This window comes from Mandrillus leucophaeus, unplaced genomic scaffold (genome assembly GCF_000951045.1).
Source record: "Mandrillus leucophaeus isolate KB7577 unplaced genomic scaffold, Mleu.le_1.0 Scaffold1176, whole genome shotgun sequence".
Classification (NCBI taxonomy): domain Eukaryota; kingdom Metazoa; phylum Chordata; class Mammalia; order Primates; family Cercopithecidae; genus Mandrillus; species Mandrillus leucophaeus.
The window spans coordinates 845,281-872,176 of NW_012100054.1; the positions used below are offsets into that span (position 1 = coordinate 845,281).

Sequence of the window (26,896 nt, forward strand, 5' to 3'; positions counted from 1 at the left end):
ACGCAGTTGAAATAATTAACTTTAAAAAAAAATGATGTCTTGGCATCCAGCGTCATGAAGTACAGAGTTATATCTTATCACCTGCTTAAACTGTGAGCCCCTTTCCCCTTGACATTTAGATCATTTTGGTGAGTCAATGCCCAGAAGATCTACTGTCTATTCTTCACATGGCATGCTGAAAAACTCTACACTCAGGGGTCACGATTTTGTGTGATAAGCAACTTTAATATTAAATCAAGATCATGGCTTAAGATGCCATCTACAAGCCAGCGATTCCCATGAAAAGAAAATTTCAATTGTAGCCTTCTGGTCCCAAGGAGGCTGGGAGGTGGAGCAGGGAGGAGGAGCACTCGTCCCCATTGAGATGGCCTCAGAGGACCCAGCCTAGATCGTAGAACTCCAAGTGACACACAGACACATGAGCTAAATAAATTCTTACTGTTCGTGTTGCTGAGATTTTGTGATTGTTACGTAGTTGACCCAGATACCTTATTTCTAACTCTGGAGTCTATTTTCATGCAGCAGCCGGAATGATCCTTTTAGTCATATTTTGTCAGTTACTTATTGCCCCTGTGATTGACTGAAATTGGTTCTCGTTTCACTATGAATAAAAGCAAGGACTTTACCAGAACCTGCCTGAACTGCCCCTTTCCCCTACTGGCTTCCACTCTGACATCCTTCACAGCTCTCCCCACTGCATACTCTGCTCTGGCCATGTTCTTTCCTTGCTGTCCGTGAATGTTCCACACAAGTCCAGACACATCTCCATGGTTCACTCTCTCATTTTAGGTCTTTGCTCGAATGCGATCTTCTCATAGAGGTCTAAACTGATTGGCCCGTTTCAAATTCCAGCCTCCATACCACTTCCTATCCTGTGTTTTCCTACACTGCTCTATTCCCCCAACCCCACTGTGGTGCTATCACTTAGTAATATACCATATAACTTACTTTATTCATTTGTTTTCACATTGCTATAAAGAACTGCTGGAGACTGGGTAATTTTTGAAGAAAAGAGGTTTAGTTAACTCATGGTTCTGCAGGCTTAACAGAAACCATGACTGGGGGGCTGCAGGAAACTGACAATCATGGTGGAAGGCGAAGGCAAAGCAAGCATGTCTTGCCATGGTGGCAGGAATGGCAGGGGGTGGGTCGGGACGGGACACCCACCCCCTCACAATTTTAAACTATCAGATCTCCTGAGAACTCACTATGATGAAACCAGCATGGAGAAAACTGCCCCCATGATTCAGTCATCCCCCACCAGGTCCTTCCCTTGATACACGGGGATTACAATTTGAGATGAAATTTGGGTGGGAACACCGAGCAAAGCCATATCACTTAGCTACATCATTGTTAAAGTCTGTCATCTTCTGCTAGAATGTAAGCTTTATGTGGGCAGGAAGTGCCTGGCATATTGTAGGCACTTATTAAATATACCTCTTGACCTTTATTTAGTCAACAAATATTGGTGACCACCAAGGTTACTCTCTCTGACTAAAGCAGGGTGTGGAAACACATTTTCATTTGCACAGCAAAGACCTTCCTGGCCACCCTAACAGTACTTTGTCAGGATGATCCCAACACATCTTTCCTGGTCTGTCTCACCAGCACAGAACAATCATCTTCAAAATGGAAAATGTTTTCTTCACGCCTGTAATCCCAGCACTCTGGAAGGCCAAGGCGGGTGAATCACTAGAGGTCAGGAGTTCAAGACCAGCCTGGCCAATATGGTGAAACCCCGTCTTTACTAAAAATACAAAAATTAGCAAGGTGTGGTGGTATGCACCTGTAGTCCCGGCTACTCAGGAGGCTGAGGCAGAAGAAGGTTGCAGGGAAGTGGAGGTTGCAGGCAGCGGAGATCTTGCTACTGTACTCCAGCCTGGGCAACAGAGTAAGACTGTTTCAAAAAAAAAAAAAAAAAAAAAAAAAGTCTTTTCTGTAGCAAGGTGATATGGTTTGGCTGTGTCCCCACCCAAATCTCATCTGGAATTGTATCTCCCAGAATTCCCATGTGTTGTTGGAGGGACTCAGGGGGAGGTAACTGATTCATGGGGGCCGGTCTTTCCCATGCTATTCTCGTGATAGTGAATAAGTCTTATGAAATCTGATAGGTTTATCAGGGGTTTCTGCTTTTGCTTCTTTCTCATTTTCTCTTGCTGTTGCCATGTAAGAAGTGCCTTTTGCCTCCTGCCATGATTCTGAGGCCTCCCAGCCATGTGGAACTGTAAGTCTAATTAAACCTCTTTTTTCTTCCCAGTCTCAGGTATGTCTTTATCAGCAGCATGGAAATGGACTAATACACAAGGGCTTTCAGTAACAAAGAACAAAATGTTATCGTGCCTTTTTACTTCATTTATTTATCTCACATAAGCTAAGAGCTGATTTATACTCATTGGTGGTTTTGTCCAACTGAAAAGTGAAATACTAACTTGCAAACAAACATGATCAAAAAGGCTTTTCAGCTTGAAAATTGTGTCCTGGAGTTCACTTTTGTTTCCCCCCTCTAAGCATAATCTTTAAACTGGTGCAATAGACTTTTTGGCAAAATTCTAGCTTGGCCCATTTTTGCTGTTATACAACTTTGAATAATGTTCCTATGGCTTAGGGCTCTTCAACTTTGGGCCAAATTTGTCAGTTTATATTGGAAAGTATATTAGTTCATTCTCACACTGTTATAAAGAATACCTGAGACTTGGTAATTTACAAAGAAAAGAGGTTTAATTGGCTCCTGGTTCTGCCGACTGTACAGGAGGTATGATGGATTCTGAGGATGCCTCAGGAAACTTTCAATCATGGAGGAAGGTGAAGGGGAAGCAGGCATTTCTTACATGGCAAGAGTAGGAGGGAGAAAGAGAAGAGGGGAGGTGTCGCACGCTTTTAAACAACCAGATCTCATGAGAACTCTATCATGAGACCAGCACCAAAGGGGGAAATCTGCCTCCATAATCCAATCACCTCCCACCAGGTTCTGCCTCCCACATTGAGGATTATAATACAATTCAACATGAGATTTGGGTGGGGACACAGTATTATTTTGTACTTGCTCTAGAAAAATTCTAGAGTCTTACTAGAGTAGGTAAGAGAAGATTCCCTCTGTGCTCTAAAGATGAAGGCAAAGCTTTACTAACCTCATGCCCACTTCTGGCAAGTTTCACAACAGAGGATGTCCTGTAGGGGAGAGGGGTGTACTGACAATCATGGAGTTCCAGATACTTCACTTTTGTGGTTGCTTATGTGCAGTTGACCTCCTTGTGCCTTCCCCTGCCTGGCCACCAGAATCATAGCCTATGCTGTCACTGAAGTCTTGCTTACTATACACATCTAACATTCTGAATTGTAGTATTTACACTACTATTGCCATCTCTACTTTTATGCGCCAGTGAACTACATTTGAGTCATAGACCCATTTTTATTATGGTCAGTATTAACAACCAAAATGCGTACTTGACAAATGTAAACAATGATGTCAAAATAAGGTGAAAGTATATTGATCAAGATTGAGCTGTGCCCTGTTAACTGAAAGATTAGCTGGGACAAACTGACCAACACCATCCTGATAATGCTGGACAAACTTTAAAAATAGAAGGACTGGCTGGGCAAGGTAATCCCAGCACTTTGCAGGGTCAGGCAAAGAGGATTGCTTGAGACCAGGAATTCAAGACCAGCCTGGGTAACATAGCGAGACCCTCATCTCTACAAAAAATTAAGGTTGCTGGGCGTGATGGTGTGTACCTGTAGTCCCAGTTACTTGGGAGGCTGAGGTGGGAGGATCGCTTGAGCCCAGGAGTTTGGGGCTTCAGTGAGCTCTGATCATTTCACTGCACTCCAGCCTGGGTGACAGAGTGAGACTCCCTTCTCCTAAAATACATATAAAATAGAGGTTTCTGTGAAAATCAGGTAATACTGCATATCAAATAAATGACATGACTGGATGAAATAGTTCTGTTGCTTTATCTCTGAGACTGTCAAATTGCCTGTAGACCCTTGACAGTTAACCAAGCCTGATAAATACTGCTCCAGCCCAGGGGTACTGGAAGTGTAGTCCAGGGACCAGCAGATCAGCATCACCTGGGATCTGGCTACCAATGCATACCCTCCAGTCCCACCCAGGGTTTCTGAATCTGCATTTTAACAGGATCCTCAGGGCATTCAAAGGCTCAAAGATTGAGAAGTGCTGCTCTATTTCTGATTATGATGGATAACAGGAGGGCTGACTTACTCTCTTAATAAAGAAAAGCAGCAGGTCTTTAAGGATGGCAGTAAACACCAGCTTAATTGGTAAATCCTAATTGAATCAATAATCATCTCTTCATTTCCAGCTGGTGCAGACTGTGGGGTGAGGCTGGGGGACAGAAGGCAATTCCTGGTCAAGATTTCACCAGGAAAAGGGTGCCCTTTGAAGACCCACAGCCAAGGATAACTGAGCCAGGGTTGAGCCAAATTGTGATGCCGTCCTCATCTTTGGATCTGGTGTTAATGAAAGGGAGACAATTGGAAGTAATGTGGTGGATGACGTTGCATGGTCACGGGGGCTTGAAGGGAGCATTTATTTTTTTTCTTCTTTTGTTCAGGCAGCAGCTGTGGCTCCCTAAAATGATATCTCAAATGTGTTGCATGCCAGGGATTTAGAACTTGATGATTCACAGGTTTTGTGAGTTGGTGCTTTTAGAGCCAGACAGTGGTCTCGGCAGTGCATGTAGTTACAGCCTGAGGATTCAGAACTAGAATATACACGATAGCAGCATCTTCATCACTTTGTAGCTACTTTTTAGCCGATATGCTCCTTATTGTCCCAGCAAACATAACAACACCTCTGCAGTCACAGCTTGCTCATCTCTTCCTTTCTCCTACCAGTCCTACCTAGCTTTTGAAATCTGTATAGCCCATCCCAATTACTGGTTCCTCTAGGAAGCCTTTGATTTTCTCCAACTGATATCTCTCTCTCCTGAAAAGTCTCTCTAATTTAGTGGCTCTCAAACTGGCTGCACATTTTTAAAATGTGCACCTGGGAAGCTTAAAAAAAAATTTAGGCCACAGCCCAGGCCAGTTAAGTCAGTCTCTGAGTGTGGGGCCCAGGCATGAGTAGTTGCTACAGTGCTCCAGGTGAGTCCAATGTACAACTGATGTAGGATTTTTTTGCTCCTTAGTTCAGCTAAATCTGGGGTCTTGTCTCATGACCAGGAAAAATGAGGCAGGCGGACACATTGAAGGGTGAGGAGGGTAGAATTTATTAAGAGAAAAGAAAGCTCTCAGCAAAGAGAGGAGTTCTCCAAGCAGGTTTCCCCCTTACAATTGAATATGAGGGCTCTCACTTGTGAGCTGAAGAGGCCAGGCTCCTCCCTTGCATAAGGTGCAAATTCCTGGTGGCTCCACACCATCCTTCCAGTGTGCATGTGGGCCCTTAGTCTGAGCCACTCCACATTGATTTATTTTCCTTACTGCACATGTGTTAAGGGATAGAATTTTTCACCATGGGCATGTTTAGGAAAGCCCCCTGTGCTCAATGACCTGGGCAGGTGGGAGATTCTCCAGGGACCCTCCCCTATCTTCCTAGGCATTTGGCTATCTTCTGCCTGTATCACAACCAGGGTTGTAAACCAGTACCATAATCCTTTTCCTTTTGAGCTTCCTTGTAACCCTAACTTGCTATGACTTACATAATTTTTACTTGATCCCTATACCCACACCGAACTCCCAGAAGTCAGGAGCAGATCTTTCTCCCCTGAGTCCCCTGCAGCCTCTAGCACGTGGCTCAGTGCACTTGTACACTGCTTCTCCTTCTGATCATTCACCCCACTGTGGGACCCTCATCAGGGGCTGTGTGGTTCTTGCTGCTCCCATCACCTCCATTTCTGGATTCAGAGATTAGGGGTGGGCAAAGTTAGATGTGGGTATGCTGGAGAGCCTAATGCTTCTAGGAAATTTGTTAAGCAAAGTATTTTACTTTGCTAGAAAAAGCGTGCTTAATGGTATGGATGGCTACAGAATTCTTTTTGTCTGTCCAGGAACTTTTCGTTAGAATTATCTACTGCTACATAACGAACTACTCCCAAATTTAGTGGCTTAAGACAATAGTAAACATTTATTTCATGTAGTTTCTGTGGCTCAGGGATCTGGGAGCTGCTTAACTGGGTGACTCTGGCTCAGGGTCTCTTATAAAGGCGCAGTTGCAAGATCAATTAGGGCTGTAGTCATCTAAAGGCCAGACTGGGTGGAAGACTCACTTCCAAGGTGTCTCACTCACGTGGCTGACAAGTTGCTGCTGGCCGTTGGCGAGAGGCCTCAATTTCCTGCCACATGAACTCCACGTGACTACTTGAATGGTTTCTCCCAGAGTGAAGATCCAAGAGAGCAAGGCGGAAGCTGAAATGTGTTTTATAATTATGAACCATTATCTCCATGTATCCTGTTAGCTACACAGGTTAACGTGGGAGGGAGCAACACAAAGGACTTGATGTTTGCTCACTGCAGGAGTCATGGATGAAAGTGTTCTGCTTGATCCTCCACAGGACGGGCATATGCTGTAGGCTGACAGACCCAGTAGCTGCCACTGGGTGAATATGACTGGTGCAGAGGTGGGCAAGTGACCCAACCTGGCCAATCACTGCAGTCCTAGGATTTTGCTAGAGCAAGAGGGAGAAAGCCACCCCTATGGTGTCATAGTTTGGGGATTATTAACTCTAAGAATAATGAGAGCTCGGAGCTGCTGGTGGACATCTTTGCCACTGCATTGAACCTTTTGAGAATGAAGCCAAAACGGAGAACAGAGAGAGGCACAACATCTTAATGACCTGGTTTGGGTCTATACAGACCCAATTCAGCTGTACCAAAGCTAACTTCCTGAACTTGCAACTTACGTAAGCAAAGAATTTCTTCAGTTAGACTGATTTCCATTTCTGCCTCTTAGTATCAAATGAGTCTTGGCTAACCCTGGCCTGGAGGTCGGGGACCTCCTTGCTCAAGAGAGGCCACTGTCCTCTCTTCTGTGTGTGGCCATTCTTCAGTCTCTGGTCTTACCACTGTAAACTCCATAAACCTAGTGTACATCTACCTAGTTCCTTGCCCCAATGCTGGGGCATTAAGGGTTCTTAGTGCATATTGACGGACTTGTGGTAAATTTTCTTGTAGCCTCGTATAGTGGGGAAAACACTGTGATCTTTGGAGCTATACAGTCCTGGGTATAAAACCTCCTCTGTCATTAATCAACTGTAATCTTAGGCCAAGTACTTCATATGTTTCTCACAGGTTGTGTACATAAAGAAGGGCTTATAATCTGATGTTCCCAGGGTGGTTGTGAGGATGAAATGAGATCATATGTGGAAAAGTGAGGCCCGTATCAAAGGCTCAACTAATATTTTTTTCTCTTATAATTTTTCATTTCCCCTTCTAGAGATAGTAGCTGAATGCTACCTAGCCAGGATTTAATTTAATTCTGCTTAATCAGCATATTCTGAACACTTGCCATCTGCTAGATGACTGGACAATGGGGTGTCAGGAAGGGTGACTTGATAATTTTGCTTAACTGAGCACTGCCTGTAGACCACACATGTGATTGATGAGTTTCACAGTATGACTCTGTATTGCTTTTGGCCACATTATTAAGTAGGGGCATTTGAATCTGATTCCTTATGTTAGGGTGTTGCTGAGGTGCTCTTCTCCCACTGACCAGTTCCCAGTGGGGAGTGGGGCATGCAGGAGGATGCTGCTAGGCAGAGACACTGGCCACTGTAGTACTGCCTTCAGATAGTCCAGTCCCTCCTTTACCTATAGGCTTGCTTGTTGGAGCTCCCCTTTCCTCCCCATTCATTGCTAAAACTAATCAATCTGTGTGATGAGGTGGGTCATGATATCTGCAAATTAATGTACTTTCTGGACTCTGTCATTTCTCCTCTGCCCCATCTTCATTTATCCCACTAATGATGCCAGCATCAGCAATTCCTAACCTTGATTATCAGCAGTACATTTTAAGGGTTTAATAAATGTTTCTTGAACAGAATGAATGACAGGTTGATAACAATATTTGAGAGGCATCTGGAACCTTCCAAATTAGGCAAACATCTTCCTTGAACTGCCTGTACACCTAGCCTAACAGTTGCCCTGCCATGAATGATGAATGTACCTGAATGCTTCAAACGCTTCAAGTACTCCAAGATTTTGCTTCAGGGCCATCCTTCTGAACATCATTTCTCCTTGAACTGTGCTATTGATAGAGAAGAGGCAGGAGATTGGATCAAACTATAAGTAAATAAAGATACAGCGTGGAATGTGGTTTTAAGAAACAAATTCCTGGAATGTTCCTTTCAAAAACATTTGAATTTGTCAAATCTACTTTTGTTATTTTTGTGAACATTCTTTTTACAGTGTTTACCCTGCTCTAATCTGAAGGGTGAGAGAGGGAGAGATTTATTGCAAGGAATTGGTGGCTTATGTGATTGTGAAGACTGATGAGGGAAGTTTGGTATCTGTAGGGCAGGCTATCAGAAAGGGCAGGCTGGAACTCTCTGGCATGAGCTGAAGCTGCTGTCCAGAGATGGAATTTCTCTTTCTTCCCAGAAATCTCCATTCTGTTCTCACAGCCTTTCAACGGATTGAATCAGGTCCACTCAGATTATCTGGCATAATCTTCTTAAAGTCAACTATCTACAAAGTATACCTCCACAGCAACACCCAGATGAGTGTTTGACTGAATAGCTGGGGACTATATCTTAGCCAAATTGACACATAAAAATGGCCACAATAGGCCACCCTTGTCAACTTGGCACCCATATATGTTGCATTAAATCACATTTAATCTCTAAATAAAGACAATAACAAAGTCATACTTCCTCTTAATGCTACAAGTATCCTGCATACAACTGAAAACACATTAACCTTTTCTCCAGAAGAGAATCAAAGTTCTTGCATAATTTTCATTTTCTTTGGATTTTCTATAACTTATTACTGTCATATAACTATTATTATCTTACGTTAGATGATGGCATAATAGGGAAGCAAACAAAAGTATTTGCATAACATATTTATATTCATAACAAAATAAGAAATAACTATTAAAGTCCTCATTTCTGGAACTGGTCATATTGCTGTAGCTGGTATTTATAATTACCTTTTTCCACTGTCTATTCCATATTCTATTTGCACTCAGCTAGTTGTGGTTCTTGGGCTCACAGATGAACCCCAAACTTCATTCCTGAAGAGTCTGAGTCTTTATCAGTTTTGCCTGAATTGGATTGTTGTAGTTTTCCATTAACTTTAATCACAAGACATGGTAGTATTAATAGATATCCTAAGGGATCTTCATTATTCTTTTTTACCTCCATTGTGGAGTAGGAACCCAAATCCTCCTTAGCAATCAGGATCAATAATTCCAGTCAGTACAATAACTCCCTTCTTGGTTGATTCAGATGCATGAAGACTCTAGATTGGTCTGGTGCAGTCTCAGCTTCCAGTGCAGTAGAATCATTGGATCTCCTGGTGGAAGTATTTCTCCCATTAGAACTGACCTCTATGTTGCTGGTAGCGGCTACCTAGGACCCGTGTCACAGACAGTAAAGGTATTTACCAAGACAGTCATAGGTAAAGAAAGGCAGATTTATCAGAGAAAGTATGAAAATATGTTGTAAGGTTGCAATAGGTAGCACAGCAGAGAAGGGGCTATATGCAAAGAGGCAGGGACTGGAGGGAAGTTTTATGGAGCCATGCTGGAGGGGGCCACATGCATTCCAAGGTTATGTTGCTGGGGCCACCACAGAAGGAGGTCACTGTACATGCAGAGGTTGTTGGGGTTGTTTGATTAGCTATGGGTCAGAATAACTGTTTATTGTTCTTTCCCACCTGGGGCCCTCCCCCACCTGGGGCCACTTCTTCATTGTTACTTTCTTATCAGGACTCCACACTCTAGACCAACAGAACTTAAGGTTGAGGGAACAGGAAGCAAACCTTTTGCTAGTAGATCACTAGGGATAATAGTGGTAATACTACCATTTTCATCTTGTGATTCCTGGACCCATGAATCCTAGCTGTGGGAGAAACACTGCAGATTGGATGCTGATTTAGAGCAGTCTCCTGGAGGATGGTGCCCTAGCCCTGCAAGGTTTTTTCACATAGCTGAGGTTGTAACTGAGTCTTCAAGAGGCCATTCCTTGAATCTCCATCCCTCTACCACCGTGGCTAATCACGGTGGCTACTTTGTTCATGAGATCATTCTATTCCTTGGTAGGTCAAGCTGCTGGCTTCCAGATAAAGGGGGAACAGAAGACCAGTGAATTCCTTGAGCATGAGCCTATTTTTGTACCTCATTTGCTGTGAAGTGAGTTCCTTGATCAGAAGCAATGCTGTGTGGAATACCATGATGGTGGATAAGACATTCCATAAGTCCATGGATGGTAGTTTTGGCAGACAAATTGCTTTCAAGGGAAGGCAAATCAATATCCAAGCAAGTAACTGTTCCAATAAGAACACAGTGCTGCTGGGCGCTGTGGCTCACGCCTGTAATCCCAGCACTTTGGGAGGCTAAGGTGGGCAGATAACGAGGTCAGAAGATTGAGACCATCCTGGCTAACATGGTGAAACCTCGTTTCTACTAAAAATACAAAAAAATTAGCTGGATGTGGTGGCACTTGCCTGTTAGTCTCAGCTACTTGGGAGGCTGAGGCAGGAGAATCGCTTGAACCTGGGAGGCTGAGGTTGCAGTGAGCTGAGATTGCGCCACTGCGCTCCAGCCTGGGTGACAGAGTGATACTCCATCTCAAAAACAAACAAAACAGTGCTGTCCTTTCCATGATAAAAGTGGTCCCGTATAATCAGCCCACATCAGATACCTGGTTGATCACCTTGGTGAATGGTGCCATTTGGTGTTGGTCTCTGCTACTGGTGGAATGGGCACTCAGCAGTGGTTGTGGCCAGGTTGGCCTTGGTGAGTGAAAGTCCATGTTGCTGAGCCCATGCAGAACCTCTATCCCTCTACCACCATGGCTACTTTGTTCATGAGCTCACTGGGCAGCCCAGTGGCTGGGGAAAGAGGCTGAATGGTATCACAGAAGAGGTTACTCTTTTTGCTTGACTATTAAAATCCAACTCTGCTGAGGTCATTATTTCATGAGCATTCACATGGGACACAATTATCTTTACAATCTTTATATATTCAGAGAGGTCTATTCACATACCTTTTTCTCAGACTTCCTTGTCTCCATTTTCCAGTCATGATCTTTCTAACTCTTGACTAGCCAAAGCACTGGCCACAGCCTATAAATTAGTACAGACTCTTACCTCTGGCTGTTTCTCCTTCCAAACAAAATGAACAGCCAGGTGCACTGTGCACTGGGATTCCTCTTGAGCTCTGTCTTTTAGGGATGTTCCAGAAAGACTGTAGTGCTGTGGTTTTCTACTTTTGGGTGGTACCCGCATATGCAGAGCTATTTGTAGGTCAGATCTGAGTTTTCTTTTCCTCAGGCAACTGCTACTGTGGAACTCCCCATGAGGCGAGTATGTGCAGGCTGGGAGAGAAAAGGTAAAAATAATAGCAGAAAGACTATGGACATTTGGGCCACTTCCTCATGTAAATTATACATGCTTTCATGTAAATTACACATGCTTGCAAGAGCCTGATCTCTTACATATACTATTTCCATTTAATTATGGGGTACTGCTGTACAAGCTCATCTTTGTCTCGGTAGGTCAGATAACATCTTGTTCATTATGGGCAGTTCAGAACACATGGCAACTTTGTGGTCCATGGTTAAGTATTCCGTCTCTACTAAGGCCGAGTAGCAAGCCTACTAAGGCTCTGTACTATGATTTATCTAAAGTAACTGAGTGCTGGGTGCAATGGCTCATGTCTGTAATCCCAGCACTTTGGGAGGCTGAGGCGGGCGGATCACTTGAGGTCAGGATTTGAGACCAGCCTGGCCAACATTGTGAAACCCCAACTCTACTAAAAATACAAAAATTAGCCAGATGTGGTGGCAGGTGCCTGTAATCCCAGCTACTCTGGAGGCTGAGGCAGGAGATTCGCCTGGACCTTGGAGGCTGAGGTTGCAGTGAGCCAAGATTATCCCATTGCACTCCAGCCTGAGTGGCAGAGCGAGACTATCTCCAAAAACAAAAACAAAAAAACAAAAAAAACTGACTTACCACAGACTTCAAACAACATCTCAATTTCTACTCCAGTTTCAAGTACCATCAGATCTGCTGGATCATGTCCAAATGTCAGAGCAGTTTGCACTGCACCCTGGATCTGTTGCAGAGCCTTCTCTTGTTCTGGGCCCCATTCCAAACTAGAAAGTTTTCAGGTCACTTTGTGTATTGGTTTTCTAGGACAGTTGTAAAAAATTACCATGAACTAGGTAGCTGAAAACAATAGAAACTTAATCTCTCATTGTCTTAGAGGCCATAGTCTGAAATTAAGGTGTTTGCAGGGTTGGTTCCTTCTGGAGGCTTTGAGGAAAAATCTGTTCCATGCCTCTCTTCTAGCTTCTGTTGGATTGTAGCAATCCTTGGTGTTCATGGGCTTATAGCTGTGTTATTCCAATCTCTTCTTTAATTGCCACGTGGCCTTCCTTCCTGTGTGTGTGTGTGTGTGTGTGTGTGTGTCCTTATAAGGATACCAATCATTTGATTTAGGGTCCATTCTAATCCAGTACAACCTCATCTTAACTCGATTCTGTCTTCAAAAGCTTTATTTACAAGTAATGTTACATTCATAGGTACCATATGTTTTTTGGCAGGGGGACATAATTTAACCCACAACCTTGGTAAATGAGCGGGAGTAGCAAATGAAGAATATGTTGCCTCAAATTTAAAGCCACTATGCATCATGCCTTTTCTGGTTGTAGGAAGGCGGATGCCACAGCTTATTCTTCACCTCAGAGGGGACATCTCAACATGCCCATACCACTGACAATTTCACTGGGGTTGAAAGCCCGTTCATTTTTGTCAGAATTATTTCCCAACCTCTGACATACAAATAAATACCTTACCGGTATGTCTTGAGTAATTGCTGCTACTTCTTGTGAGGTCCAAGTAACATCAGTGCAATGGACCAGGCATGATGGTTGAAGGGAAAAGTGATCAAGGTCCCTAAGGACTAAATTATGACCTAGGACTGGAAAGTTGATACATACCTCTGAAGTAGGAGAGCGAAAGTGTATTGCTAGTTTTGCTAGCTGAAAGCAAATGGTTTGGGTGGTTTTTACTAACAGGTATCCAGGAAAAGTGCATTTGCCAGATTAATAGCTGCGTGTCAGGTACCAGAGGATATGATACTTTGCTCAAGCTGGCCATTTGCAACTGGGAAGTAGTGTTACAGGTAGAGGTGTGAGTGGGGCAGAAGAGGGTTCTCCCCGCACCCACTAGAAATGTCGGGTGATGATGTGACATTTATCACACTGCCTCTCTAAAAATGATAATTCTGCAGCCGGGGAGAGACAATCTCCTGATGGTCCATGCCTGTTAACATTAAAAGTGTTGATTGAATGCAGGCTCCAGGGAGAACTTCCTGGGCCTGTGTGTTGAGACAAAAATGAGTAAAGTATGATCTTCCAGGGGCTCACTCCACCTGAAAAAGGAAGAAAACCTCAGATGGGCATGCGTCTACCTCCCTAAACACACTGCACGTGCTCACTTCCCAAGGGTAAGGAGGGCTCTGCGCATGCAGAAGGGAAGAATCATGGGAAAGACTTGAGCTTATAAAAGTCCTAGGATCAGGATTAAACGGGGCACTTGACCTTCTCTCTTTAACCTTCATGTGCCCGCTTGCACCTTCCTTTTTCTCCTGTTCTAAGACCTTTTTAAGTAAACTTCCACTCCTGCTCTGGAACTTGCCTTGGTCTCTTTTTCTGTGTTATGACCCTCAGTTAAATTCATTCTTCTGAGGAGGCAAGGACTGAAGTTTTTACAGCCCCTTATACATAGGCCACTGGTAACTTGGGGGTAACTCAGATCTTTTCCACTGGTGACAGTAGAGCAGGTGTGTAAGGCTACAAGCACAGCAACAGCAGAAATCAACATTTCTAATTTCCTCCAATCTGTTCCTTCTCTCAATTCCTGTTTAGTGAGTGAAATCATCAATCATCATCTAGACTTTAAACTTGGGGTAATTCTGGGCCCTTCCAGCTTCCTTAACTTCCGTATGCAATCAGTTACCAACTTTATAGAGTTAATTCAGAAACTTATCTAGAACCTGTCTTCTCCATCCTACCTGATACTGCCTTAGTTGCATCTCTTGTCACCTCTCTCAGGATATTGCACTGCCGCTGGTCTTACTAGCACCCCTTCTCCTGACAAACCATGCAGTTATCTTCCTTGCCTAAAATATTTCAATAGCACCCCATTCTCACAGGATTGTGGCCCAGACTCGTGTGGAATAGCTTATAGGTCCTCTAAGATGCCAGGCTGCTTCCTTCAACTGGAAGGCCTTCACTGTACTCTAGTGATCCAGCTCCACCTCCTGCCCCACAGACCAGCACCAGTCATGTCTCCTTGTCTTTCAAAAACTCTTATCATTCAAGACTTCACTCAAATGTGACTACTTCAAAGTGTTTCTTGACAATGCCCCCTTCTCCTTTCCACCCTCCCATCTTGAAGGCAGGACGGCCCTCAGAATAGACATTTTCTTTCATGGGTCCTCTTTACTTAGACAGAATTCAGCAACAGTGTCCATATTAATCATTTATATTTTTCATACCTTTAAATTTATTTTAATAAGCAGAGAACACATGCATACAGTGTTGTTGTAGAAAACTAAAGTAATACAGATAAACCAAAAAGCCTTCTTGATCTAGTTTTCCTAATCCTATACTGTTTGCTAATTAGACTATTATTCCAGACTGTTTTTTCACCAACACATCTTGGAAATATTGCCATGTAAGTGCATGCATATAGACCCATTTCTGTACAGAGTATAATTGCCACAGAGTATTCCCTAGTACTGGTGCTCTGTTGTTTACTTAACTTTTCTTCTATTAATGAATATGTTTTTTCTCCTAGTTATTTAAGTTGATAGGAGCTTCATCTCATTTCCATCTGGTGTGTCATTATTCTCTTCCTTCTCTTCTAGTGTTCTGCAGTAACAAACAGTGCCACAATGAATACTGTTTTGTACACCTTCTTATGTATAAATGCCAAGGACTTATTTTCTGGAGATACCTAAAAGTAGAAATTCCGGGTAGAAGATGTACATATTTAATTCTACATATTCTTGGCACAGTTTTGTACTTGGTAGTTTTTTCTCTTCTCATACGTTGGTAAGAATTCTTTGTATATTCTGAGGAATAACTCTCAGTCTGATATACAACACAAAGTGTGTATACATATTTTTCTCTCATCTTGCTTTAAAATTTGGTTTATTTTGTCTTTTGTCCTATTTCATATTTTTATGTAGTGAATTTATTGTTTACAGTTTGCATCTGTCTTAGGAAGACTGTCCATATGCCAAGATTTACATTTTTTTTTTGTTTAGCTGTTTATATTACTTAGAATTTAGTTTTGTATATGTTAGATGTTATTACATACTTTTATTTTTCCAAATTGATAGTCAATTGGCCCATTAATTCCTACCCCATATTGAAATGCCATTTTAATTAACTAAGTTTCTAAATATAGAAATTCATGGGACTGTTTCTGTACCTTGTATTAGTTTTTTTTTTATTTTTTATTTTGTTGCTTATTTCTGGGTCAATACTATACTGTTCTAGTTATTAGAGCTTTATCATCTAGTTTGTTATCTAATAAGAAATCATTCATTTTTTTAGCTGTCTTCTAGATGTTTGATGGATGGGACTGAGTAATTTGTCTGAATTTCATGACTTTTTATATAGTTTGCATCTGTGTATGTTAGATGATATAAATAAACCCAGAAGCTATCAGTGCTGCCCTTCGTATTTTCAGGGTCTCCAAAAGTTTGACAAAAATAACAGCTTTTCAGGTTTTTACTCCTTTAGTAGCATAGTACTTGGAATGAGTTATTTCATAGGAATCTTACTTATTCAGCACCAAATTAAATAATGCATATGTGAGTACAAAGCTCAAAAGGTATAAAAGAGAAAAATCAGGTCCCCTAGTTCTTAAAAGGCAATGATACTACCAGTTTCTTATTTAACCTGCCAGAATGGTCGCACATTATTCATCCTGTTCTGCAACTTGGTGTTTTCATTTAACAATAATGTCTTGGAAATCATTCCATATCAGCACATATGCTGTTTTGTAAAATGGCTGTGCTATGATTTACTTAACCTGATGGCAATTCAGTTGTTTTAGTAGATACCTTTCATATATAAACTTTCTGGCACATCTAGAATAAAAGTTCTGCACATGAAATTGTTGGGTCAAAGGGTATTTAAAATTTCAGCTTGGATTTATATTAAATTGCCCTCTAAAAAATTCCTTGAAATGTCATGAATGAAGACCCTGATGTCACTTGCTACCAGGCTTCAGACTTGCTTAGATATGCCCAAGCACCACAGGGAACATCATAGAGGCTGTGGCTGGGAGCCTGGTAGAGGAAGTGAGTGGAAGTATGTATGCATGTACCCATGAATGTGTGTTTGATGTACATGATAGGAAGTTAAGGGGAGACCTGTAAGTCAATGAATTACAGTCCTGCTTAAAGCTCTAGTAATCAGCAGAAGAATTAGTGGTTTGCATAAGGCTCTTTTGCCTTTATTATTCATTAAAACTCGCAGTAAATAATAGGTTTGAATTTCACAGTCCTGATGCTAATCAAAGCACAGACCTTTTCTTAACATCATAAATTATTATCCTTACAATAGCAGCATAAAGGGAATTTGGTTTTATGAATTGCTAACTGGGACACTAGCCTCTGTTTGGGTCTTGGACTGATACAGAGGGAAGAAGGCTGGCAATCACATCACGAAACTGGAACACTATCTTACAGGTTGGGTGGGGCACAGTTTACTCAATCTTATATCGTACCTACCTGAAGTCGGCTGGGATACCTGAACCAGCCCAGATTAAATAGCCCTTCATTGTCCATGTTAGCAACAGCTCACGATGTTCAGAGGGAAAGAGATTTTTACTTCTAAGTAGGAAGAGGGCTTTGCCTGTGGGGCAGGAGGCTATTTTTGCTACACCATCTTAGCAAGTTGGTGCTGGTTTTAGATTGTGTACCCTCCCCTCCCCACTTGATCTCATTTCCATCTGGTATGTCATATTTCTCTGCCTTCTCTCCACTCCTGCCCCCTACTAATGTTTGCCTTTTTTGGGTGGATCTTTTCTTTCCTTGGTGTCTTTCTCCACACAAAGAGAAAGAAAACGCCAAGTTTGCCTCTCTTCCTTTTAGCATAATAGGGACAGAAAAAAAGATGAACCTTTTATCTTTTTGCCTTTCTTTTCTTTCTCCTCTAGTAACTCCTTCCCTTATTTTTGTAGCTTTTGTGAACCCTGGTCATCCCTAGTGGGAAAGGTGGTGTCTGTGCCCCTCTGCTTGACTCAGGTTTCCCTTCTCTGGGATGCCTCCCCAGCCCATCCCTGCTCTCTTCATTCCTTCAGTGACTTGTCCTGCTATCCCCTTGGCTGTTTTTGGCCCAGAGGATCCCTGCATCTCCCATACATTAGCTTTCAGTGCCCACTTCAGCCAGCACTCTGAGTATAAGAGCTTAGAACCACCAAGTCACCTGGAAAGAGAAAATGACTTTAAATAAAGCAGTAGCCAAATACGATCATACTTTATAACAAAAATTTATTAGGATTAAGTCAAATTAGAAAACTTCATGTTCCATCACTTATCATATTTACCTGAAATGACAAAATTATACTTAGCTTGAGTATAAAACAACTTGTGCCCCAGAGATTCTGTTTGGAAAGCAAAACAACAACAACAACAACAACAACAACAAAAAACCGATGCACATAGCAGTGTGCCTGATACCACCACAGTGAATGTTTAAGGCCTAACAGTGGTCAGCAAAGCATACATTACTTTTAAGCTTTGGGTCCAAGGAAGATGTCATTCCCTACCTCCTTCAAAAGCAGACTCATCATAGCCTGGGCACCTAGGCCTGGAGTCTATTTTTTGGAGTGTAATATGAACATCTGGATTTCAAGAGGCGCTAGACTTGAGGTATCTTTATGGCTTAAAAGGCACAGGTCATGCAGTTGAATTAAAAGCTATCTTGTTGGTCTCTGGAATGTAGGCCATGAGCCATGCCTTGTAAGGGGGAGTCCTAAGGGCCTGTCTTTGGCTCCTCAGTGTAACCCACACATCATTGGCTCCGTTCCTGTCGCCCTGCTCTTACACTGCTCATCAGCTGTGAATGCTGGAATTGGAGGACAGGTTGGGGCTCCTGCACAGTCTGCTGCCAGGTGGAGAGCAACATGGGCTGCAGAATCCTACCTTCCAGCATACGGAGACAGGGGGACCTGCTGCACAGCCAAGAAGTGACTCACATGCAGGCAAGGACGGGAAGCCTTGTTCTTCAGGCACAATGTGGTATGGGGAGAAGAAACCTGCTTTTCTTGGAATGGTCCTACCAAGCTTGAAAGTGGTGCTGCATTTAGTGCAGAGCATACCCGGCCATAGGCAACCCCTTTGAGCGATGGGAGAAGTAGCATAGGAAGGATGCCAACAAGAACAATAGGTTCTTCAACTCAGCATGGACTCTGGGAAGCCATCAGCAGTGGGTACGGAACACTTCTCTGGGCTCTGCCCTGGGGTCACTGAAAGCAAATGGGAGTCAAGTCCTCAAAATAAGAAACTTATCACTTACTAAATAGCTGTACATTCCCTTCAGCTTAGGAGCCAAATGTTTACTCTCAGAAGCTTTCTTTTCTTATTTTTAAACTCTCCCTAGTGGAGGGAATAAAATCCAGAATAGAAGTGAAGGGCCTGGAGAGCTGCACATGCAGCAGAAATGCCCTGAAGACCCAGCACAGCTGTCCCAGCCTCCAGCAGCTAGACTCCTGATACCCCCATCCCCACCCCAGTCAATCCAGTAATCAAAATGGCTGCTGTCAAAAAACTAAATTCATTTGCATAATAGAGAGGGATAATAAATTCTCATTTCTTCAGGCACCAGAGGATCCACGTGACAAGGCTTTGATTCTCTCCAATTTATGCTCTTAATACATTTTCCAGCCTCTCCCCTATACTGCCTCATCAGCTTGGCTTGTATTCCTCAGTGAGCCTTGCATTACTTGTGATTACATCTGTACTCTTCGTGCCAATTAATTCAACTGGGATTGACCCGAAGTTTGCTCAAGCTTGAGTTCATAGCCTCCCAGGCCAAGGTCTCCCTCATAAATGTTTTCCTTGCCTGGTGTCTGGGGTGAAGCTTTCTGGTCCAGACCTAGCCTTGCAGGAGGACTGCAGGGTGAGGAGGCTTGCTCCTGGTAATGTATGGCTAGTTCATCCTGGTTTACAATGCATTCCACATCATCATCTTTTAGCTGTTCCTGGTTGGGAAAAGAGAGAGAGGTGTCACTTCATGATGAAGGCAGAAAACAATAGCAGTCCTACAATGTGTTTTTTTTTTTTTTAAATAGAATGCATGTTTTTCTTTCTGTAACTGCCCTGCCTGGCCTTGGCTGATGTTTCTGCTACAGGCATGGTACAGCCTTTCCCTGAGTCAGCATTGAATATCTGATGCTGTATAGCCATAAGGGGTCTCTAAGCCTGAGGTAAGAGGTGTTGAAGAGCATGCTACTTACATTCCTCCTTGGGTTAAGGATATTTCCACCACTGGTATTAACTAGGGTTGACAAGAATTAGGAGTTAGCATAATCCTATGATCTCAGAATACGGGAAGATTCTCATGTTGGTTTTGTAACATTCCTGCCTATCAAAAAATCCTCAAAACACAGTTATTGCTACTTTTTTTTTTTGTTTGTTTTAGACAGAGTCTCACTCTGTCATCCAGGCTGGAGTGCAGTGTTGCGATCTCAGCTTACTTCAACCTCTGTCTCTGGGGTTTCAGTGATTCCCCTGCTTCAGCCTCGCGAGTAGCTGGGATTACAGGCATGTGCCACCACCACATCTGGCTCATTTTTGTATTTTTAGTAGAGATGGGGTTTTGCCATGTTGGCCAGGCTGATCTTGAACTCCTGACTGCAAGTGATCCATCCACTTTGGTCTCCCAAAGTGCTGGGATTACAGGCGTGAGCCACCTCCACTTTGGTCTCCCAAAGTGCTGGGATTACAGGCGTGAGCCACCATACCTGGCCTCCTGTTACATTTTACCTTAAAAGTGTGTCTTCTCAGCATATTTCTTGGGATTAGTATCACAAGTCTAGAAATGGCTGGAAGTCACCATAGTGGATAATGCTAGAAGCTAACTGGATCTGACTAATAATAATTTTTCCCATACAGAGGCTCCCTTGAAAGAATTAAGATCCCAATTCTTCTTCTATTGGCTTTGGGAAGGCCATACTAAACTACTTGTAGGATGGGCCCTCGCTGGGGGATTTTAGGGCAGTGGTTTCCAACTTTAGCCTGTCCCAGGATCACATGGAGGGCTTGTTAAAATACAGATCATTGTTCAAGCTCAGAGTTTCTGAGGCGGGGCCCGAGAGTGTGCATTTCTAGCAAGTTCCCAAGTGAGGCTGCTGGTTTGGAGACTACTGTTTGAGAACCACTGCCTCAGGCTTCTGTGCCCTGAACACACCTGAGATGAGTTTTTGTTTGTGTACAGGGGTAGCCAGCTGGACACTTCTAAGGGCGCTTGCAACCCTAAGACTGTGCACTTCTCCAATTCCCTGACCTCTGATTTGTTGGTAATGGTTCTAAGTGCCTCTCAGCATTTTTCATTCCACTCCCTTGAGTCATAAAGCACAGGCCTAATATTCAAAACCTCAAAACACAGCAGTTTGTGAGGATGCTTCTTTTACATTTTCTAAGGTCATTTTATGGTTAAAAATATTGGTAACAATAAAAAAGAATAAGCCAACATCAGCAACAATTGATAAGAGAAATGCTTCCTGGCGCAGTGAATTTTTAAAAAATGCTTCCTCCTCAATCCTGCAAGTAGCAGGCTTTTTGAGGTTCCTGGGCTCATCGATATTCACCAAGTCTGTCCCACAAGGGCTACCTCACCCCAGAGGCCTGAGATTTACTTACCCCATAGGCTTGAGGACTGGTAAGCAGCCTGGAAATTGGACCACACCATTCAGGTAATGTTGTAGTCAGCGGGGGACCAGAGTGGGTTAAAATTGGTTTCAGATATCTGGGAGGGCTGTTAAGGAATACTTGTCAAAAGGGAGTTAGGATTTAGGAATCTCACACAGCACAAACCTTTGTATGCTGAGACAGCTACATTTGCCTTTAAATCCCCTACTCCCTCACTTAGGAAGCAATTTGCCCTGCAAAAATTGCTGTTTATCATCTTTGCTACACATACTTTTCCAGCCTTCCTGATAGCCTTTAATCATGAAGAAATGGTGAATGGCCCATGCTGCATTAGAAGTATAAATGTGCTCTTCCCATCCTATCCCCGACTCAATGTCTCATCTGCTTAGAGAATGCATTCTTAAGAATTACCTTTAACGATAACATAAAAGATTGTCTTTTCTTAAAACTGCACACACACATAGCTTAAACTGCCAGTAAGTTTTACAAAGATGCAAGAGGTATTTTACAAAATGTTCAGTTATTTTAGAGCTAGGTAGTGAACATAGATTGTTTTCCAAAATACTTAATTTTCACTATTCAACAGTCACTTTATACTTCATACATCAATGGATTTCTATACAAAATTATGTAAATAAGTTGGTGCTGGGTTTATTCTATCGTCTAGCACCTGTCTTTCTCATCTCTTCATTCCAAAGTGCTCTAACAAGTTAAGAGAAAAACTTGTTCAGCTAAAGCCATTGTTTCCCTCCAGTCTATCAATAATGAAATCCCCAGAGCTGCCTCAGGTTGCCTTGAGTTTTTTTGCTCAAAGGAAAGCAGTGGAATTATTTCACCATTCCATCAGAAATGCCTTTTAAGCTTTATATTACTTCCTTTGCTGGAGAATATTTCACTTCATCAGCTTTCCAAAAAGCTATGGTAAATAGGGAAACGGAAAGAATGGAGAGGAGTGATCACTGGTTGGATCGTGAAGATCCGCAGCTGCGCTCAGGCACTCAGGGCATGAGAAGATCTTGGAGATGCCTCTAGTGGAGTCCATCCATAGCTGGATAATTCACATGCCATTCTCATGATGCCCTGAGCATGTGGGCATAGAGGGAAGATGCAGCCCAGTGGAGGCCAAAGAGTCTGGTACTTCTGGCTTGATGCATTTGTCACCAAAGCAGGCCATGCACCTGAATGAAGCCTTGTTATGATGCGGGGAGAGTGACTGGGAAGATGTTAGGAGGGCCCGCCATTCCAACTGCAAATAGAAAAGTTGATCCCTCCTTTCAGATGGGCAGCTGTTGTGCCCAGTTAGGCGAAGATATTAAAGTTTAGAGCCTGGTATTGGGTGTAGTATCTTGTAAATATATCTACAAATCTGAAAAACTCTTGATGTTCTTTTAATTTTCATTAGTGTTATTTCCTTCATTTTAGGTATGAAGGAATTAAGGCCTAGGGATATAATTGTAAAGAATCCAAAGGCTCCCTCTGCTATCTGAATCCTCCAGTGTCACCCCTAGAAGACAATTCTCAGGGCAGGGTCATGGTTTGCAACCAGCTGGGTTTTTCTGGAGAGCAAAGCACAAGATCTTGCCCCTGCTGGGCAGCTGCAGACTCAGGCTGGGGTATGTGATCTTTCTGGGGTTTACAGTATGTGTGGGTCAATAAAAATGTCTTTATGGAGGCGAGGTGGACAAGCTATATGTACAACTGGAGTACAAATTTAAAAAATCCAGCCCATTTTCTTTCCAGGTGGAAAGATGGAAAAGTGACAGCAAGTAAGCAACATTTTTAGTGATGTCATGTTAAAAGAAAAGAAAAAGTTTATCAAGGCTCTGAGCTTGAAAGAGGCCTGAGCAACTTCTACTGAGAGGCTCAGCACACTGCAAAAGCCAAAATAATGTTACAAAAGTAAAATATAAGTTTAGGATTGTTTAGTGAACACCCTTAAAAAATCCTGATGAGGTTATCTCTTTAAATCTATGCCTAGTAGTGCTCCTTTATTTATGGTTTCACTTTTCATGGTTTTAGTTACCCATGGTCAACCACAGTCCAAAAAAATTAAATGGAAAATCCAGAAATAATTCACAAGTTTTAAATTGTGCGCCATTCTGAGTTGAGTGATATCTCACACTGTCTATTCCACCCCACATGGGACATGAATCATCCCTTTGTCCAGCGTACCCATACTGTCTACACTACCTGCCTGCTAGTCACTTAGTAGCCACTGTGGTTATCACATTGAAAAAGCATAGTGTATACAGAGCTTAGCATATGTGAGGTTTCAGGCATCCATGGGGGTCTGGGAACATATCCCCGGCAGATAAGGGGGTACTACTATACAATGCTATTGGAGTAAATGCTTAAAGGCTAAATGTGTAGCTTTTAGTTACTATGAGGACTAAACCAAACAGGATCACTTGGCTCCCTCTGAGCAGGCTCTGGGATTTTGACTCATACCCAGGCATAAATGCCAGCCCTGCCACTTTGCTGACCATGTGGCCTACTTATTTATCCTCTGAGCCTCAGGCTTTGTTGTGAATATTGACTGAAACAGCATATGTAGAAATGGTTTTAAACCTTGACATGCTATAAAAATGCTACTTACTTAAAAAAACTGAGTAATGTTTTCCAGAGAAACTGGTGTCTCATTGTTCGATAATGATGGGAAAATGATACTGAAGGTAGAGGTAAGAGCTTTGTGCTCCAGTCAGTTGGTGTAGCACCCAGATTCATGGACTACTAAGTGGATGGAAAATTTAAGGTGGTTCAATCCCCCTAAACAGCTATTTTTGTTAAAATTTATTGTACAGGGGGCTAGCATGAGGTGGTGAGAGGTGGGTAGAATTATTTGATGTAAGACTCTCCTGGGAATTTTGTGGCATCATTTTGCCTGTCCTGGTATCTCAGTAGCTGTGAGTCAAAGGAGGCATACCCTCTGTGGCCGTGAATGGGATACACAGGGCGCCGTCTGCAGCCACAGAAAATGTGGAGCAGAGTCTGTTCTCCAGCATCTTGGTTTGCCCAGTGCTTGCTATATATTATGTGCTCAATGGATGTTTGGATTTAGAATATAGGGAAATATTCAGGGGTGTATGAGGGATGGAAGTAGATTCGGAGGAACAGTGCCAGAGAAGAATGAAGGGGCAGATTACAGCCAACAAATGAGTTTTCTGAGTGCTAGAAACCTAAGACAGGTGAAATCAAAGTTGGACTACTTGGGTCTGAGTTATCAGGCAAAGGGGACCTTAGGAAGAGTGGTAGTGGCATAAAATAAGGCGATTTAGAAAACCGTTTTCTTTCACTCACTCATTCATTTGTTCCATCATACACTCACAGGTTTTGTTTCATGTGCCAAGCCAGTAAGGAACAGAGACAAGGCACCCACACAAGGAAAGGAACCATTACATTACAGAAAGGAAAATTCCCTTTTCTCCAAACTGTGGTTTCCTGAAGGCTGTCCCCTTCACCTGGATAGTGTGGCACTTCTTAGATACTTAAGAAATAGTAGAAGGCAACAGGCTCAGAGAGGGTGAATAAATTGTTCAATGGAAACTGCTGATTAGTTTATAGCAGAGCTGGGCCTGAATTCAGGGACTCTTCTACCACACTGAGCTATCCTCCTTCTGTTACAACAACACTGAGTAACGGAACTTGCCTAATTGGATAACCAATTTGGAATTGGGGACATCCTGACTTCTTCATTGCTAAGCAATGTCTGGAAAGTGGCTGGATCTCCAGGGTTACCTGAATTATTAAGAGGTAAGAAAACTCTTCTGATCTATTAAAAAACCCCAAACTGCAGATTTCACAAAATGTGTTATTTTTCTCATCCGCTTCCAGAATGGCGAGGGAGGTTCCCCACTGGGAATTTTTAATATGACTAGTTTTGCTTCTCTAATAAGCCAGAAATGCATTGAGACAAAAAATGTTCAGCTCTGGGGGAAAAACAATGACTTTTCTCATCTTTAAAGGGCATAAGTTTGAGAATAGCAGTATGGTTCAGGAGGTGTAAGTAAAAGCTGGAACTCTACCCAGAATTTAACTTGTGTGAAATAGGAAAGACAGTTAGCAAGTGCATTTTCTCCTTTGGTCTGGGCTATCAGCAGGTCCAGAGTTAAATTTGGTGTTTAACTGAATAACATCCAAAACACCTGGCGACATTGATTTATCTTTTGTTGTTGTTTGCTTTAAATCCTCATGTTTTGTTCATTGTATATTGCTGAAACCAATGGGCGCACAGCTTGCTTAAACCTATGGCTTGTATGGTGTGGCTTTGCATAGATTGGTGAGAAGCAAAAACCCCAAAGATTCAGCTCCACAAATGAGCACCTGGTCCTTTGAAGGACTAAGTCCCATTGCACCTATGTGGACTGAATGTCTGCATCCCCCCACCCTCTAACATAGCTAGGGTTATGTCGAAGCCCTAGCCCTAAGGTGTGATATTTGGAGATGGGGCCTTTGGGAGCTAATCAGGATGGGGCCCTTATGATGGAATTAATACCCGTATAAGAAGGGATGCCGGAGAGTTTGTTCTCTCTCTCCCTCTTCCCACCTTCCACAAAGTGGTCATGTGAGACCACAGCAAGAAGGCAGCCATCACCAAGACCTGACCACTCTATTCTTCCAGCCTCCAAAACTGAGAAAATTTCTGTTGTTTAAACCACCCAATCTATGGTATTTTGTTATGGCAGCCCAAGTAGACTAAGACATCACTTTTCTTGGGCCCTCTTTAAAAATCTTTACTTTTAGAACCCTGTGGAGCTGTGTTCTATTTTTCTCTGAACTTGCCTCATCATGAAAATCATCTAGAACGTTTGTTAAAAATTCAGATTTTAAAGACCTCTTTTGGAGATTCTGATTCAGCAGATCAGGGAAGTAAACTAAGACAGCGAATTTTCAGCAAGCATCCCACGCGACTGATCAGGTGAGTTTGGAACACAGTGGTCTCTCTGGAGTATTACCTTCCACATAAGATTCAAATCTTAAATAGTAGACTATGTTCTTTTTGTCTCCCTATGTCCATAAGCCGTCATTTTTAGGATGAGGACAGGTATAAGGCAAGCCATAATCCCATTTGTCTCTGAACCCAGACCTACATAATGGTCTCTGCCAGTTGTTGCATCTTGTCTGAGGGCTGGGATAGATACTTGACTCAACAAAATGAATACTCAATGTTATACTTGGGAGTAGATTAACAAATGATCACATCTCAGCTTGTGGAAGAAGACTTTGTGCCTATTGGGAGCATTTGCAAGTGTTTATAGACTTGATAAATGGTCTTGTTATAAGGATAAAATACTTGTCAGCACACAGCTGTGTAAAGAAGGAAAGCACATTCATCTCCGTGTAGGATTTTCAGGAATACTCTACCCTACGCCCTTTCATTTATATAGCATTTCCATATGTCTTATTTTCTCTTTACACTTGTAGGTGTATAGTCCCATTTTACAGATCAGGAAATGTGTAAACAGATGGCTTTTCTATTCCCTTCTATTCTTACCTCCATTTCTAAAGTGCTTTTTAGCTTCTAATGCCAGCTTGCTACCAGAGATGGTCAGGGATCAGTGCCCGGTAGGTGAGAAGGATAAGCGCATCCTGGAGTGGACACCAATCTTGCTTTCCAAGTCTGTACATTCCTGCACAGTAACCAGGTCCCACTTGCTGTGCCTCCACACTGTTGTTTACACAGCACCCAGGAACAGAGGACACCTCAAATTGTCCACATCCCATTGCTCTTTGATTCCAGTATACAAATTGCACCCCTTCCGTTTTGTTTCTCAGGAAATGTGGCCTAACAAATTGTACTCTCTATCGTCTTTTTGGATATGTCAG

The 26,896-nt window shown here is 42.6% G+C and overlaps 1 protein-coding gene across 1 annotated transcript in view; it reads right to left on the bottom strand.

Annotated features, from left to right (window-relative positions):
* Positions 1-17,675: 17,675 nt before the first annotated feature.
* Positions 17,676-26,896, bottom strand: part of SLC9A9 (solute carrier family 9, subfamily A (NHE9, cation proton antiporter 9), member 9) — a 229,736-nt gene continuing 220,515 nt past the window's right edge. Inside the window, exons 7-8 of the mRNA XM_012001354.1 lie at positions 21,065-21,170; positions 17,676-19,404 (exon numbers count right to left, since the gene is read on the bottom strand). Of these exons, the coding sequence (XP_011856744.1) occupies positions 19,177-19,404; positions 21,065-21,170 (334 nt within the window). The 3' untranslated portion in view covers positions 17,676-19,176. The remainder of the gene's footprint in view (positions 19,405-21,064; positions 21,171-26,896) is intronic.